An 18,256-nucleotide genomic window follows, 5' to 3' on the forward strand; every position below is an offset into this window, starting at 1 on the left:
CAACACTGCAGCACCACAAAAACATGGATCCTCATGAATTCATATGATTTTTATATTGAAACAAAATAAAAACACCATGATACTCTACACCACGTATTTGTCTATAGGCAGAACCAAAAAAATCACGCATCCACTGTTTCGTGGTACCGCAATGGCGCAAAAACATGGTTAAAAAACACGGATCCTCATGGATCCTCATGATTTTTGCACTAGATCAGCTCGAAGTCACCATCAGATCAAACAGCATGGCCATGGGCACAGCATGCACCACAAAAATCACAGACCCACAGCTTCCTGGCAAGACCATGGCACAAAAACGTGGTTCTGAAGCACGGGTCCTCATGGATCCTCACACTTCTTGCATTGGGCCAACCCTAACTCACTGTCAAATCACACATCATAGCCAGGGGCACATCCTGCACCACAAAAAACTCGGATCCACGGCTTCCTGGAAACTCCATGGCCCAAAAACGTGGTTCTGAAGCACGGGTCCCCATAGATCCTCACGCTTTTTGTCTCTACTTTCCAGGGACAGTCCTGGATTTACAGAAGCCATTCTGGTTTCTGATTTGATCCCGGAAAGTCCCACTTTTCCTTCGGAGAAATGTTGGAGGGTGTGGTATGATATCCCTGAGAGAAACGTTGTGAGGGCTGTGTGATCCTGGAGCTAAGAAGATCAAGTAACTATGCAACCTTTAGAAGGCAGCTGAAGTGCGCAATGTTTTCTTATGTTTTGATGTATGTTGGAAGCCGCTCAGAGTGGCTCCGGCAGCCTTAGTCAGATGGGTGGGGTATAAATAAAATAATAATTATTATCATTATCTTATTATATCATTAATATAATATCAAATATTACTATTCTTTTAATAATTTTAAGGTCGTACATATATATAAAATAAATGTTCATAAATATACTAAGCACACACACGAACACAAACCACATGTCTGAAGCGCGCAGAAAAAGTCCTGAAACCATTTTGTCCCTCCCAAATTTACCTGTTCCAAATAGCACATTGAAATGATGGTTAATGGTAAAGTCTTGATGTTGTTGGAGATTGCTAAGGCTAATGTTAGCTTGGAAGATTTGATTTCTACCCTTACAGAATTTAGGCTTGCACTTTTTTAAAAAAAGTGGAGGATCCATGTGGATCCGCCTTTAGCCCAGACCCCTTTTTCTGCACGATGAGTTTTACACACACACACACAGTCCGTAATAAATTATTTTTCATCAATGTTCTTTCTTGAATTCCGCACACTTTTCTATGGACATTGAACTCCCCCCCCCCCGCGCGCGCGCCCTGTTTCCTCGGGCTCTTCGTGCCGCGCGCGCCCCCGCCCTGCGGCCTAGCGCCGTTGCCATGGCGACGGAGGAGCGTCGGTTGGCCTGCTAGCCGAAAGCCGGCTGCGGGGCGAGCCATGGACGACGTGCGGGTGCAGTGGGTGGGCGAGCGGCTGCGGGGCGCGCTGGGCGTGAAGGACGGGGCGCCCTTCGAGGAGCTGCTCAACCGCAACGACGGCGACGAGGCCGAGATCCTCCTGCGCTTCCTCAACCTGGGCGCCAGCGCCGAGGAGGGCGAGCCCGCCGCCCTCTTCTTCCGCCAGGAGATCCGCCTCGACGAGGTCGACGTCGAGATCGGTGGGCAGAGGGCCTCTGGGCGCGTACAGAGGGCCTCGCCCCCTTCCCCGCCTCCAGCAGGGACCTCTCAGGGAAAGCCCTCCAGATATTTTAGGCTGCAACAGCCCTGGAGCTGATGGGATTTGTAGTCCACAACTGCCCTTCTTCTTCTTTGCCCCCTGAAGGGACTCAAGGCGACTTATGGATAAAATGGAACTGCTGCGCAGCAAACGGGGGGGGGGGGGATCCAACAATTAAAAAACCAATTAAACATCAATGAAGTTATATATCTATCTGGAGAGGTGCCACATTGGCTGTCCCTGGAATCCTCTCACCGCTCCTCCCTCATAGGAACATAGGAGAAGCTGCCTCCTATCAAGTCAGATAATTGAGCAGTCCAGCCTAGTGTTGCCTGCACTAACTGGCAGTGGCAGTAGTTATCCAGGGTTTTAGATAGGGGGTCTTGGGACTGCATTTTTCCTGCCGAAAGTGTGTGTTCTAAAAGTAGCCTTGTGTGCCATCGCCTTTCATTTGCCACAAACGCCTGCCTGTTAGAGGCAGAGAAATGATAGAGTGTCTCTGAGCATATACAGAGTGCCCTGATCCAGTTGCTGAGTAGCAACATCCTTGCATCCTTCCTCCAACATCAGTATCTTCTGCCTTGACTATGTAAAAGAGTTATGATATATATTTAAAAAACCCTCCTGCATGTCTCAGAGTGCTTTCCCACCACTTTACTGTGATTTCCCCGAGTCTGTATCTGTACTGGAATTGTTCTTAAAATGTTTTTATTGTTTTATTGCTTCTTGTTTGCTGCCCTGGGCGTCTTTGTGAGGAAGGACTGAGTATGGATTTAATAAATAAACAACACGGTCTTCAGTCCTTCCCTCATCATAACTTTCAGGTCCAAAGTTTCTTGAGTTTCTCCCAGGTAGTCAGCCCCAGCATCTTTGTTTTGGGATGTCAGAAATCACAACTGAAGAAAAGCTGTTCAATTGTAACAATATAATACAATGTAACCATTATTTTATATATTCCAGGGCTTAGTTTGACTTCACAAACAAGCTTCAGGTTGAAGTCCTGGTTCAAATTGTGCACTCTGAGTAGTTTTTCTTTCTGAACCTGCTAACTTCAAAGGAGATGATTCCTTTATGGAGTCTCTTCTTACTTGGCTGCCAGTGGACAGAGGAGTTTCCTGTGTACATTCAGAGTCCGTGCAAAGCTCTGGACTGGGCTCACGAATCCAGCTTCGGTTTTTTGTAACTTCTGTGTGATGCTTTTCTTTGTTTCTTTCTGAAACAGATGTTCCCTATGAAGAAGACGAGGAAGATAATCGTTCAGAGAAGATGGCTGCAGCGTCCAGCAGTTCAATGGTAGAATCAAGTACGTAAAGGAAACAATTAAGGAAAAGCCTCACTAACAGTTGGAGACCCAACTACAGAAAGAGTTTGAGTTAAATTAGACATGATTTAGGATCACAGTTTCTTTGTTTTTAAAAATGAATTGTGGGATCAGAAGGTATGTAGCGCTCTGGAACATGGTATGTATCCAGGTAAGTGAATATAGGATAACAGCCATTGGTTTTAATATTGTATTATATTTATTTGGACTTAACTTGCTGGACTATAGCTCCCATCATCCCAGACTATTAGAAATCTGAAGGCTAGGAGAAAAGCTTTTAACACATTTGCTGACCCAGCGCCTCCTGTATCTGCCATAGACCCAGTTGAGAGATAGCAATTGCTGTCCAGTGTAGAAGCCCTGGCTTATAAGGACCAACATCTGGTTGCTTCAGCCATTAATTCTTGGGAGATTCAGTTGCAGAGTGGTACTTACAGCCTTGGAGAACTAGGGGAGATATTTCAATATTCAGGGAGTGGAGAGCCCCAGGCAAGCCTGAGGGCCAAATGTGGCCCTCCAGATCCCTCCATATGGTCCTTGAAACTCTTCCCAGGCCACCCCCACTCACTGGCTCTGTTTCACATCTTTAATATTTTTGCCTGGGTGGAACTGTGATAAGAACTCTTGCTTGTCTGGACGGAGAATAGAGAGAGGTGTGTGAGTATATTTAGAAACTAACATTTGTTGTCCTGCCCACTTTTGCTTCTGGCCCTGCTGGGATGTGGCCCTTGGAAGATTGCCCAGAAGAGAGTGAGTAATCATTGTGCCGTTATTATTTGTATTGTGTTTTAAATATAAGCTGCCTCAAGAACTTTGGTTGGTAGGTGGGATGAAAATCCTCCCAAATAAATGAATGAATTAATAAATAGATATTGGCCATGCCAGCTGGGGCCAATGGGAGCTGGCCCTCACACTCCTGACTTCCCAGTATCTCGTCAGAGGTATACTGCTTCTGCACAAGGAGGCTCTATTTCGCTGTACTTGGGCCCCCTTGAAGTGAGCCCTCTTCCATAGCTCAGGTTGCATGATTGATATGTTGCACTCATGTTTGCCACTGACTTCTTATTCCAAATATTCCTTTTTTAGAGAGAGATCGAAAAAGCAAAAGTTCTCTGCCCGAAACTGGCGAGAAACCTGTGGTGGACCACTCTTCTGCAGCTTCCTTTGGGAGCTTGACTGACATAGAGCATGAACTGGGTATGGGCGGTGGAGGAGTTAGGATGTATAAAGTAAGTGTGTTTGTCTTCAGTGTTGGCTTTTCAGTGCACCAAAAACATGGGCTTTCCATGGAAAAGTCAAAGCAAATAGGTCTGCTCAGTGTATTAGGAAACCTTGCACAGATGGGTTGTATCCAACTAAATTACAGTAGACCCCCTGAAATTAATTCATCTAAGTTAGGCATGTCCATTTTGAATGGCTATACCTTGAGCAGTACTATCATTGGATGCAACACATTCGTTATGAATTCCATTGAGAAGCCCTTCATTTCATTTCCAGATAATTTCATGAGAATCTCAACTTTCAGGCTCATTTTCCATTTTCATACATAGTTAACATGTTCTATATAATTTTAAATATAATTCTCCGAAGTTTCATTATCTGGCAAGAGTTTTTCAAAATCACATTTTGAACATGAATAAAACAGCCAGAAGCATGACATGCAAGATGACTCAGAAGTTCTCTGTTCCCCTCCTCCAAAGTTCAGTTAAAGATCTCCCAAAGACAATAGAGAATAGGTTAAAGACTTTATTGTATCGATATCGGTGCTTTCTCATTTGGTGAAAGACAAGAAATGTTATGTTCAGAACAAAATCATATGAGCTTAGGACAATATAACTTACATTGGTTCAGCATGCTACATTAGTTACAAAAGCACACTCCCCGCACCCCACCCCCCAATGAAAAGTAAAGCCAGTGTAAGTTGAGTGCGCTGATGTGCTGTTACACTGGATCCAAACTGTTCAGCAGCAAGGCAGTTGCTGCTCTGCCTAAACATGGCAGCGGGGAAAACAAACCTTTAAAATAGTGTTCTATACTGGGTTGTCAAGTCACATGGCCCAGCGGAGTCAGGGTGACCAAGTTACACTTCAAGGACTTGGTGTCACTGGAAATCCACTGCATCCTAAGTTGCTCATTCCAACAGATCTTGCCACAGGAATGCCTCCAAAGCCTATTCTTTGTACCATACCATCTGAGACAGGTTCCTGTCCTGGACAAGCTTGCAGTCTTAAAGACAAGTCAGACAAGGGGGTGGAGATATGTTAATACTTTGAGGAGGGAGATAATCTAATTATGTGTTAATATGTTTAGCAATCATATACCCTTATAAGGTTTATTTACTGTATTTTTCGCCCTATAGGACGCACTTTTTCCCCTCCAAAAATGAAGGGGAAATGTGTGTGCGTCCTATGGGGCGAATGCAGACTTTTGCTGAAGCCTGGAGAGCGAGGGGGGTCGGTGAGCACCGACCCCTCTCGCTCTCCAGGCTTCAGGAGAGCCCCAGCGCCAGCCCCACAAGGTCGGGGGACAGAGGGAGGCGGAACGCCGCCATCCCGCTGTCTCCCGAAGTGGTTTGGAGGCTGACGGCGGGGAGACCCCGCCACCAGCCCCGCAAGCTCCGGGGACAGCTGGGAGATGCAGCGCGTCTTCCTGCTGTCCCCAGACCTGATCTGAAGGCAGGCGGCGGGGAGAAGAGCGCTTCTCCCCGCTGCCTGCCCCGCAAGCTCCGGGGACAGCTGGGAGACGCAGCGCGTCTTCCTGCTGTCCCCGGACGTGATCTGAAGGCGGGCGGCGGGGAGAAGAGCGCTTCTCCCCGCTGCCAGCCCCGCAAGCTCCGGGGACAGCTGGGAGACGCAGCGCGTCTTCCTGCTGTCCCCGGACCTGATCTGAAGGCGGGCGGCGGGGAGAAGAGCGCTTCTCCCCGCTGCCTGCCCCGCAAGCTCCGGGGAATGCTGGGAGGTGCAGCACGTCTCCCCGCTGTCCCCGGACCTGATCTCAAGGCGGGCGGCAGGGAGAAGAGCGCTTCTCCCTGCTGCCTGCCCCGCAAGCTCCGGGGACAGCTGGGAGGCGCAGCGCGTCTTCTCCCTGTCCCCGGACCTGGTCTGAAGGCGGACTGCGGGGAGAAGAGCGCTTCTCCCCGCTGCCGGCCCCACAAGCGCCTGGGGGGGAAATAATTTTTTTTCTTTATTTCCCCCCCAAAAAACTTGATGCGTCCTATGGGCTGGTGCGTCCTATGGGGCGAAAAATACGGTACTTTAAACCTTATTATGGTTTAGAAAATTGTAGAATTTATATTTCTCTATTAGAGCCTCACCCCTTTTCCTGAAGCATGTACAAGCTTCTACAAACTTCCCCTCAGAGGCATCAGGGAGGGAAGCCCATCCTGTTTGGCATTCCCTAGCTAGGCTGGAGAGGGATGAGGAATTTTGCTCCCATTGGAGCAATATTGGGTTTAAAAAGGGAAGTGGAGGAAAGAAAATTTGGGAGTCCCCTTTAAGCTCAATCTCTCCGCAGTCTAAAAGAGAGGGGAGACTCCCAAAGGCTGTATATAAACAAATACCATATTTTTCGCTCTATAGGACACACTTTTTCCCCTTCAAAAATGAAGGGGAAATGTGTGTGCGTCCTATGGAGTGAAGAAACCATAGCCCCGCGGCCCTCTCCCGGCTGGAGAGGTGACGCGTGGCTATGGCAGGAGCCTCCATAGCCGCGCGTCACCTCTCCAGCCGGGAGAGCGCGCGGGGAGCTAAAGCAGCTTTTATTTCTTTACCCTGTCTCTTGCTCCATTTCCTGTTTCCCTCCTATCCTCCCTCCTGCTATATCTTTGGAAAATCTGATGGGTAATTCTAGATTACAATTGTTGATAATGGATGGACAGGGATGTTTCCCCAGTCCTGCTTACATGCCTGTCAAGGCACCAGCATGATCCCTGAAAACAGTCTTACCTCCTGTCAATTTGTCCCTTTCTATTTCAGAAAACCATAAAGCGGGAGGTTTATAACCTGTATTATCACATGGCTATGAACAACATCCCAGAAGACTTTGTGGAGACTGACATGGTGTATTTTCTTAGAGACACTGCAGGTATTTTACATGGAAGGAAAGTTTTGGCTAAGAAAGGAAGTTATGGTTAATAATAGATTAGGTTCTTTCCAGATGGATCCTATGAGATCTTGATCCACCCTCAAAACTTGCTGTTTTCAACCTGGGGAGCTCAAGATTTCAAACAACATTTCAACAATATTTCAGAAGAAAAGTGGGTGTGATTTTGCTTAAAGGTGTCAATAAGTTTTATATTGTGTATGTGGTGTGGTCTGCCCAGGGGTGTAGAAAGAGGGGCAGTGGGGGCGGACCGCCCTAGGTGCCCCCAATGAGGGGGGTGACATTCCCAAGCCTACCCTGAGCCACTGGGATAAGGGGGGAGCTGTGCCACTTTGCCGGCGGCATTCCCCCCTTCCCCCTTCGTTTTGACAGCTTGGAGGAGGCTTGGGAGTCACGGGCGGGCAGGGCACTGGATATGGGCGGCTTGCTCCACCCCCAGTGGCAGGACACGCGTGCCACTCTGGGCACGTGAGCGGCTGTCCTGCACCTGGGAGGGCACCCTCCGTGCCACTCCCCCCTTGGGAGCATGCCCGCCCTGGGCAGCGTGGGCATATGCTCCGCCCCTGGGTCTGCCCATTGTTCAGTCCCTTTTCAGTTCTTACCAGCCACACTTGATAAATGATTACTCCTTTGTCATTTCATCTCCTGTACAACACATACTGCACATACATCCATTTTTTCAGTCCTGCCAGCCCTTATCAAATATAATCATTATTACAAGAATAAAAACAACAAAATGACTTATTTTTATTAACAGAGTATAACTGGTGGAGTTGGAGGTGTATCACATAAGCAACAAATACAGGTCTCTGCTCTGACAAGTTTCTGGTTTTGAGGTTGAATGAAGGAGGGAGAGGCCAGGGTAAGGAGGGATAAAGATGGGAGCCAAGGCAATGACACCTAACACCTGAGCCAGTGTGGTGTAGTGGTTAAGAGCGGTAGACTCGTAATCTGGTGAACTGGGTTCGATTCCCCACTCCTCCACATGCAGCTGCTGGGTGACCTTGGGCTAGTTACACTTCTCTGAAGTCTCTCAGCCTCACTCACCTCACAGAGTGTTTGCTGTGGGGGAGGAAGCGAAAGGAGAATGTGAGCCGCTTTGAGACTCCTGAAGGGGAGTGATAAAGCGGGATATCAAATAAAAAAAATAAAAAAATCTAACAACTGCTCCTCATGAGCCTCAGCTAGGAGAAACTTTCATATACAAATACATATCTGCATCCCAGCTCCTAGAAATCAGGGATTCTAATGAATTACTTTGGGTTTTTTTAAAGGCTTTTTGTTGCTGCTGTTATTTAAGGTTTGAGGATGAGAAATTCTTGTGTGGCTACAGCTCATCATCCAGCAATCCAGCATTAGATCAGGAGTGGGGAACATTTGGCCCACCAGATGTTGCTGCACTACAACTTCTATTAGCTTTCCAACCAGCATAGCCAGGGATGATGGGAGTTATAGCTCGTCAACATCTGGAGGGCCAAAGGTTCTCTACACTTGCATTAGATTCCGATCAACTGCCACAATAGGTATCATCTGATCTGTCTTCTATATTATTTTATAGGTCAGAGAACCCTGACTCCAATGTGTAAAGTCAGAATCCTACCTAGTTAGCCTATTGATATATGATTTCCAAAGGGTAGTTTGTGAACCATGAGCAGACCATCCTTTTCCTGATTGTGTGCCTATGGTGGTATGTAATCTAAAGACTGGATCAGAAAGTTTATCTTCATTCCAAGTAGCACTGGCTGCAGATTTATAATTCCCTGCAGCAAAAACTAAAAATAAAAAAAATTATTAATGAGATAATATTGGAACAGCTGCTTCTTAAAAGTTTGTCAATGAAAGAATGAACACAAGCAAGAATGTATGCCAGTGGATTCATTACAGGTGACTACGCCTGTGTGGGAACTAGAGTACTACAAATAGGTACTGATAAACCAGGCATTCTGCTCCAAAGTTTGCTAAAGTTGTCACTATTTGTAAAATGGAGATCTATGGAAAAGAATAAATACATGGGTTGTTTGTTTGTTTTTAAAATAGGAACCCATGTGCTAGTGAAGGCCTAATGATGTATTATGTATTAGTAGTAGTTGTTTCTTTATTAATTACAGGTATGAGGTGCCTCAATTTTTATTTAACCTTCTTTCCCCACCACAATCTTGTACTGCAGTTAGACTTTGAGTAAAAAGCTCTCATTACCACCAGCGGAAGAGCTACACACTTTCCTAGGTATATAGATGATCTTTGAATGCATTCCTATAAATAGTTGTACAGTATTATAAGTTGTTGGAAACAATCCTGAGGAGTTCATAACACTAGACATGCAGCTTAAATTATTCTTTATAAAATAAATAAATAAATTAATTAAATTAAATTAAATTAATATGCCTGCCCTTGGGGAGTTGGCATACCAGTCATAAAACATCTAGGCTAGGCTAGCTGGTTTTCTGTGTGCAGAAAGGAAAGCTCACCTGCTGTTTTTGGATGTAGTAGTGTCCCAGAAGGCGCATGATTTTCCTGAACTTACCGGGAGTGTTGGGTTAGAATATTTCTTTAAACAAATCCTTGCCTTCTTTTGCTGCTTAGAAACCGTTAGTGAACCTAATGACTTGACTGAAGCGAAGGACGTCCTGCCGGAAGTACTGGAGTACGGCATACTGAATGGCCATACCCTCATGATGCTGAAGCAGCTTTTTGCACTGGTGAATGTTTTTCTTTCTTTGTTTTTAAATTTCTTTTTCAAAAATAGCTCCCCCACCCCTGAGACCGAGGTGCTGCAAACTCAGTGATTTTGAGTCCACAGGTTTTCTACAGAATTTAAAGACTATTTATACAGAATCATAGAAAATGCATGTGATAATAGAAATCACTCGAGCTGTGAGGTAAAGGTAGTGGTTTCAAGAGAAGTAATAGCTGAATAAACAATTATCATTCTGCATTCATCAGTCATAGCACATTATTAGTGTGGTGTGACAGCAATGGGGGAAATGCTTGCTATAGACCAGGGATGCCAACATGAATAAAATAGGGGGGGCAGGTAAGCCCTGCCCCACATAATTGATTACAAGATGTGGTCAATTGATTACAAGATGTGGCTATTTGAATGGCAGTTCCCATCAACTTTGGGGCCCAGCCCCCTCAAATATTTTATTGGGGGGGCGAAGGGACCTCGGCCCCTAGGAGTTGGCTCCTGTGCTATAGACACTCCCTTCAAACCTCATACAAAATTTCAATATATTTCTGGTGACTACCTTATCAGCAACTCATTTTAGCGAACTACCATTTTTAGATGTAATTCAAAACTTGTAAGTTGGATATTAGCCCAAGCAGTCATGAGTGGGTTTCAGACTGAGTGACTCCAAGGCAAAGGTTTATAATAATTTAAGCTTCATTAAAAAAAAAAAAAAAGACCAGAGTTTACATAGCATTTAAAGTAGAAAAGCCCCCCAGATGATGGCATGTAGCTTTCTATGCTAACCGGTCTGTGTTGTGTGTTTGACCAGTGGTGACCTCACCATACTTTGTTGCATGCAGAAAAAAGTTCTTGGTTCAACCCATCACAAATGATGGAGAGAAACACATTGAGTCTCAGACAAAATAGCAAGAAGAAGCAGGAAGAGCCCATTATGGACTCCTCCCCCTCCTGACAGCTATTTTATTCCAGGAAACTTCTCTTAAGCAAAGAAAAATGCTGTTTCAATTTCCAAGCTCCAGTTTTTAATCAACAACAAGAAATGGTTTTACACAGAGAGGGAAAGACAGAGGCGTAGGAAGGGGGGCGGATGCTCCTGGTGTCATTGCTGGGGGGGGGGCTGACATTCGACATGCCACCTTCCTGCAACTCCTAAGCATACCCCGAGCCATCGATGTGTGTGTGTGTGGGGGGGGTGACATAAAAAATTCCACACCAGGTACCACCTGACCTTGCTACACCTCTGTGGAGGGACAAACAGGGTAAAAAATTGATTTTTTTTATAAAAATTAACCTGTCAGGCACTTGAAGAAGAGGGAGAAAAAGGTGGGCCACTCCCCTGAAGAGAATAAGAAAGGGCAATCAGGATCCATAGTCTGAATATGTGTTTTTACGGGAGTGAAGTTATGAGAGGAAGGAGCAGAGTTCATTGGGGGCGGGGGACCTTCCACTGACTGCATGCAGCCTAAGAAGACACCCTAGAGTTGCTTCTTTTGCACAAACTCTCCTGGAAATAACACAGTGGGACTATCTTCTGATATGTATTAGACCTATATCAATAATGCTGGGCTAGCTGTCCCCTCCTCCTCCAGAAAAGATGGATTGTCATTACTTTCACACATAGCAGCAGCTATAACTGGATCCAATGGCAACTAGGATTGCCTGAGGCAATAGCTTTCTAACTTTTTGCTTTTAACTGTTTCAAAGTTACAAATGAATTTAGCTATTATATTTTAAATGAAAGCAAATAGAAGACAGTTAAACAAAACATGCTTGTATTTTCAGGTCTTTTTGCCTGCAATGTGTCATAACCAATATGATATGGATGAGTCCATTCCTCACCCAGAACCAGAAAAGGCAGAAGGTGAAGATGCTCAGCCTGTTGTGAAGAAAAAAACATCACCAGAAGCATTAGACAGCTTGCATAGCCTAAGGAATGAGTTCTTGATGAATATGCAGAAATTCCTAAGCCACATTCAGAGAACCATACAGCAGATAGAAGGTAAGTCTCAGTCTGATCTTATGTGGGCTTCTTAAAGCACGACTGGTTGGGTGGTGTAAATGTGTGAAATGCAAAAATGAGTTTGTATCCAGTTTCAAAACCAGCTGTTGGACATTCAGGAAGATGGATTTTCAGCTGCATTCTAATCTTCCAGCACTGTTTGTGTAAAAATGGGCACAGGTGCATTCTCCCTATTCTTCACTCTCCTTTATATATATTTTAATCTCTTCTCTGTACAAAAGTGTGTGTAGGAGGAAATGCTTGTTTGTATCACCTAGGGTTGCCATTCGCCTGGAATTTCCCAGACACATCTGGAATACTGCAGTCGTAAGCTCAACAACTTCTCTGTCCGGATTTTCAGTGTTTGAAATATGGCAGCCCTAGCTTCACCCAAATTTATTACCTTCACCTTTTCCCCATTCTTTGCTCTCTGGAGAAATTTAGAAGGTTCAAGAAGAGACTTGTCAGTATAATCTATAATGCCATGTCTTCTCTGCTTTCTGATGAAACCGACAAGCTAGGGAATATTCTTGTCTATTTCATTAATGATTGGGACATTTTTACTGTAGCTAATAATGTTTTCTTTCAACAGGGGAAATTAAGTTAGAAATGCCAACCATAAGCTTAGATGGTGATGTGAATGACCTTGCCAATGATCGGGATGTGGTTGATACACTGGAGACACTTGCAGCCAATTGGCTCATGTTGATATCCTCAGCAGATGAAGAGCTTCTGAAAAAGGTCCCCCAGGTAATCTATTTCAGCATTCTGTTTTCCCAGTGGCCAGTTAGGTCTGCTGGGAAGCCCACAAGCAGGCAAGATGGTAATACCCATTCTCCTGTGGTCTGTTCCTAGCATCTGATATTCTGAGGTTTATTGTTTCTCTGTCTTAGGTGTCTGAGGATGGGTTAACATAGAAAGGCAGGGAAACTGTGATTTTTAACCAAATGCTAATCCCATGAGTTTCTCCTCCAGCTCTTTTCCCACTTTCAACCAGGACAGCAACACTTCCAAGCAGCTTCTCAGCTTTTTATACTTCTTTCTTTTACCTCAAATACATCAAGAACACAGTCAGTATTGCTGCAGACTTCCTGAGCTGCCAATTGGTAAATCCAGATGTTTATTTCACAGATAATTTTTCAGAGCTTCTAGGAGTGCTTTGAAACTCCTGGACCTGTTGCATCTCCAGCAAATGCAAAGACACCCTGATTTAAGTCACTCTTATATAGAACTCTAGCTTGTGCCAGGCTTCCTCAAAAGGGGAAGGTTTTCCCTCTTTTGCTTCTCTATGGTCCTGGTATATAAAGGGGGACATCTTCTCAGCACTTTTCTGTCTACAGCTTGGTAACAGATGGAACTAGAGGAGGCGCTCACAGGACCAGCACCTGATTAAAAACCTATCATACAGTTTCCCTGCCATATTAGGCAATAGAGGGAGTTAACTAGTAGTAGGAGTAGGAGTAACATTTATACCCCGCCCTTCTGACTGGATTGACTGACTGACATTCTAATGTCTTGTTCAACCCAAACCACAAAGAACTTTCATGGTAAGTGCCTGAAGCTCCTTTCTAAATGTAGAGGTTCAGTTTACTTTTCAAGGTTTATGGCCATTGACAGATCTATTTCATTTGCACGAATTATCTCTTGCAACTTAGGACAGCTAGCAAAGTTGTAAGATAAAGTAAAAATACAATAAAAACAGAAAAATAAAAACACACATATAAACTAACAAAGCAGTAATTGTCCAAAAAGACAGTAAAAATAAAAAACTGTTCTCGAGTTAATATTAGCAGTTCTTAAAAGCTGACACCTAAATGATACTATCAAGTGGTCCAGTGGGCATTCCAAATTTGAGGAGCCATAGTTATACCTTTTCCAGCTCTATGACCTTCATTTTCTGGTTTTACTTATTCCATTTTCGAGGTGAAATGACTAGAAGTGAATATGTCAGTATGTATTGTGTAGCTCAGGGTGGTCAGACACGTGGCCCATTGGGTTGTATGTGGCCCTCGAGGCTGTTTTTGGCGGCCCTCCAGCTCCCCACCCTCTACCTCTGCCAGGGCAGCACAGCCAGGCTGGTGGCCCAAGGCAGGCTGCTGCTGCTCTGCTGCTGGAGGAGCTCTGTGGAGCCACCAGGCTGCGCTCTTGAGCCCACTTGGAGCATAGCTGTGTCCCCAGGGCTCCAGAGCACCAGAGCCCCCCAGGGAGCAAACAGTGCAGAGAAGAAGTGTGGAGTGGGTAGATATCTGTGTATGTTTCAGTATGGAATACTTTGCTTTCTTTGTTGCAATACAGAGAAGTTTGCGCTTTGGGTGGGTGTCTGTGAACAAGCGTTTTCAAACATGAACTTCATAAAGTCCAAAACTTGAAACAATTTAGCAGACAATTCACTTGAGAGTTGCCTGTGGATGTTAACAATTAACCTCAAGGCATTGATCAACTTGTGAAGAATTCTCTAGCTCAAACATCTCATTGATGCCTGTGTTGTTAACAAAAGCGCATGCGTCTGTTTTGTATTAAATCTGTGTAATCAAAAAATATATTAAATTGTGTATTTAATTCAATATATTAATTTGTATTTAAATATTAATATTTAATTAAATACATTAATTGTGTATATTCAATAATATTAACTATATTGCAAACATTTTAATTCATGATAAGGAAATTTAATTTTGTGTGTGGCCCCCAGGTACTGTGTCAAAGGACTTTTGTGGATCATTTGTTTTGAGAGGTTGGACCACCCTGTTGTAGTTGTTTTACTATACAGCTTGCTTCCCTGTGTGCTACCGGCTGGACACAAAAATGTTGCAGTATATGGATCCATGGGAAAAACACCCTGCAGGCTTACTGATCAGAGTTTGTGTGATGTGTCTGCCTTTATTCCAAAGTACCTGGTCTCATCTTAGTTCCTTTCATCCTCAGGGGAATGGCCCACTAGCTGAGATTGACCTGTGGCGAGAGAGAAATGCTACGTTGAGTGCCCTCACTCAGCAGCTCAAACTGCCCTTAGTCAAAAAGGTCTTGGAAGTGCTCACGGCAGCTAACATAGCAATTGTGGATAGCTTGCAGATAGTCATAAATGAGCTCTGCAAGCACCATGTGGAGGCAGTTGATAATGTGAGGTTCCTTTCTACTCTTGAACGACACCTAAAGGTAGGTTTTTATCAGCTGTATATGTAACATTCAGTAGGAGCAGGGCACTGTCCAACAATGTCCAAAGGTTTTGGATACAGAGTTCATAATTTTTTAACACCTCATGATGACTCATTTGTACATCACAGTAAGCCATAAAACATACTTTGCCATACATGCCCACTTTGCTCCTGTCTACTAGCAATGAGAGGAAAGAAGTCACATTCCTCTAGCTTGGTGTTATGAGCCAACCAGGGATTGTGGTTTGGCTCCCTCCAAACAAGCTATGGTGGCACACCAGGGTTTATTCTTGGCTTACTATTCGTGCTTTGCTTAAGCAAAACAAACCACAATTCCTGGTTTGGATGTAATGCTAAGCTATGGTTCATTGTTTGCTGCTTCTGCATATTCATGGAGGAGCAAAGAGGGACTGCACAGTAAGCTAGGGTTAATGGCTTATTGCAGAGTACAAACACAGCCAACAACACTCTATTATCATCTAGGAGCAATAGCAGCTGCTTCTTGTAGCAAAGGGCCTTGGTCTTAAATCATTGGTGCTACCAGGAACTGAATCTAGGGCCATTTGCTTGCAAACCATCTCATGTATCACCTCTAAAAAAACAACAACCTGGAGATGCAATTAAGGGTACCAACAGCTCCCCCCCCTTTATGTATTGGAATAGCCTGTGTCACTTTCTGGACAGAGTTTGTAAATAGTGACAACAGCATTAGAGACTCAGAATGGTGCAGCCAAGCAGCCCCAAGGCTGCTCAAATCCTTTAGGAGATGAAATAAGGAGACTTCCTTTCCCCCGAGTAGTGTTCCTGATCAGGTACCATCTTGGATATGTTTAATTAATTCAGTAGGGCCTTTCTGTTGGGGGCCCTCAGTGACCCTACTATGCGCTCCCTACCCTTTTCCTTTTCATTTATTTGGGCTGCACCTCATTTTATAGTTCCAAAAACATGTGTCCTATTCCTTCATCCTTTTTTTTTTTTTTTACAATATTTGCCATTGACTCAACAGAATTTAACACACGGCACTGGCTTCAACATTGTCTTGGATACAATTCCCTCGCTGATGAATGCCTTGAGAATGGTGTGGATTATTTCACGGCACTACAACAAGGATGAAAGGATGATCCCCCTAATGGAAAGGATTGCCTGGGAGATCTCGGCAAGGGTCTGCAAGGTTGTGGATCTACGGACTTTGTTCAAGTATGTGGCACTTCCTTCTGTAAACTAAGCTAAAGTCTTGTTCCCAGGGCCTTGCACCAGTTACTTTGCTCACCCAGGTTGAGTGCAACTCCCTGCGGATCAGGAGCCATCCTCAGGAATGTGTGCTGCAGTGTAAATCTGGTTTTTCATCACTTACCTGCCTCATCTCTAGACCATTGTTTAGAGTTACACCCACTGCATAGCACAACATGCCATTTTTTGTAGTGCCAGGGTCCAAAGGTCATTCGTTTCTATGATGAAAGGCAAGAAATACATTGAATCTTTTGAGTGTTGAATATGGCTGTCTTTTCTTTTTGAATTTTGGATCACTTTTTCCCTGTGCTCATAGAGAAGACAGGCAGCTTGCAAAAACTAAAATGATAGAAGCCAAACGGACCCTTGAAATTTGGAAGGAGTCCTATTTTGACATCCGTGCCAAAATTGAAGCTTCAGGAAGAGACGCAAGATGGGAATTTGACAGGAAGCGTTTATTTGAAAAAACAGATTATATGGCCATAATCTGTCAAGACCTCTATAACATATTGCAGGTAAGAACATGCATGAATTACACTGGGCAACAATTTTTTACTTTTTGAATGTTGTCTAGATTTCTACAACTGATTTAGGGTATTTTTGCACTGCTGAATCAGGAAATGGCATCCATTTCTCTCCATCAGGTCAGGTTTACTGTAAACTGAATGGTAGGCATTGATAAAGGTAAGTACATGTAAATTGCATGTTGCTTCACCATTTTTCAAACTTCAGGGCTTTAACTTCCATTTCTTGGAACTCCTGGAATGCTCAGCGGCAGGGAGGTCTCTCTTTAGAGTCCAACAGTAGTCAGCCATCATGACTGCGTCCCAGCGACCCTGATACCTGGTCTCCATCTCTTTCATGTCCTGATGGAATCTCTCCCCCTGCTCATCACTCATTGAACCCAGGTTCTCAGGAAACCGGTCCATATGTGAAAATAGGTAGTGCATCTTGACGCTCATGTTGCAGCCCAGGTTTCTGAAAGCAGTCGGCATGTTGTTGACAAGTTCTGCGTAGTTTCTGGCCTTATTGTTGCCAAGAAAGTTCTTCACTACCAGAACAAATGCCTTCCACGCTTCCAGTTCCACTTCGTTCATTGAGTTTCCAAACTCTGGATCTCTGATGAGCTGACGGATCTGAGGACCGTCAAAGATGCCAGCTTTCAACTTCTCCATGGTCAATCCTGGAAAAGCCTGGCACAAGTTAGTGAAGCAGTCACCATCCTTGTCCAGAGCCTTGGTGAACTGCTTGATTAAGCTGAGCTTGATGTGCAGCAGTGGGAAGAGTATTCTGTCTCTGTCCACCAGAGGGTCATTGATGACGTTCCTTTCTTTGCAAGGCACCAATTCCTCCCTCACAGGCCAGTCGTTCTTCGTGTAATGCTGAGCACAGTCCCTACTATCCCACATGCACAGAAAACATGGGTAATTGGTGAAGCCAGACTGTTGTCCCAACAAAAAGTTCACCAACACAAATAAACCACTTCTGCTGATCATAACCAATTTTCTCCAGCACATACTTTACCGCTTCATAGTTCTCCTTCAGTGTACTCGAGTGAGCCAGGGGTATAGAGGCAAACTGGTTGCCGTTGTGTAGCAGAACACATTTCAGTGATCGCTTGCTGCTGTCAATGAACAGTCTCCAATCTTTGGGTTCGTACTGTGGCACTCCAAGCTTGAGCAGAAGCTGTGCAATATCTGCACAGTACACCAAGTCCTTCTCTTCCGAGAAAAAATGGAGGTACTCTTGATGCCTGTTGCGGAAGAAGCTGATACGAGCACTGTCAGAGAGGTTTTTTCCTTCAATCTGGATGCCAACAGTTTGGCAGAGTCCTTTGACAAGCTGAGGTTGCGAACTAGATCATTCAACTCCTTTTGGGAAAATGGATGTGGAGCATCATCTTCAAGAACCACTTCTTCATGTCCTTCAACACTGGAGGCATCTTCGTCACTATGTCAGGAAGTTCTCCGAAGATAGGCACTGGAATATCATCACAATCAGCTACAGGACGACGTGCTGATTGAAGATGAGGATACTTGAGGCTGCTCCGGTTCTATCTGTTG

General features: G+C 44.6%; 1 protein-coding gene across 1 annotated transcript in view; it reads left to right on the forward strand.

The window, feature by feature from the left end:
* The first annotated feature begins 1,411 nt into the window (after positions 1 to 1,411).
* DNAH10 (dynein axonemal heavy chain 10) overlaps positions 1,412 to 18,256 on the forward strand; it is a 126,866-nt gene continuing 110,021 nt past the window's right edge. Inside the window, exons 1-10 of the mRNA XM_053369026.1 lie at positions 1,412 to 1,636; positions 2,918 to 2,998; positions 4,103 to 4,245; positions 6,991 to 7,099; positions 9,701 to 9,816; positions 11,592 to 11,808; positions 12,401 to 12,558; positions 14,734 to 14,964; positions 15,970 to 16,160; positions 16,510 to 16,708. Coding sequence (XP_053225001.1) covers positions 1,417 to 1,636; positions 2,918 to 2,998; positions 4,103 to 4,245; positions 6,991 to 7,099; positions 9,701 to 9,816; positions 11,592 to 11,808; positions 12,401 to 12,558; positions 14,734 to 14,964; positions 15,970 to 16,160; positions 16,510 to 16,708 — 1,665 coding nt within the window. The 5' untranslated portion in view covers positions 1,412 to 1,416. The remainder of the gene's footprint in view (positions 1,637 to 2,917; positions 2,999 to 4,102; positions 4,246 to 6,990; positions 7,100 to 9,700; positions 9,817 to 11,591; positions 11,809 to 12,400; positions 12,559 to 14,733; positions 14,965 to 15,969; positions 16,161 to 16,509; positions 16,709 to 18,256) is intronic.

The sequence above is a fragment of the Podarcis raffonei genome, chromosome 16, assembly GCF_027172205.1.
Source record: "Podarcis raffonei isolate rPodRaf1 chromosome 16, rPodRaf1.pri, whole genome shotgun sequence".
In the NCBI taxonomy this organism is placed as follows: domain Eukaryota; kingdom Metazoa; phylum Chordata; class Lepidosauria; order Squamata; family Lacertidae; genus Podarcis; species Podarcis raffonei.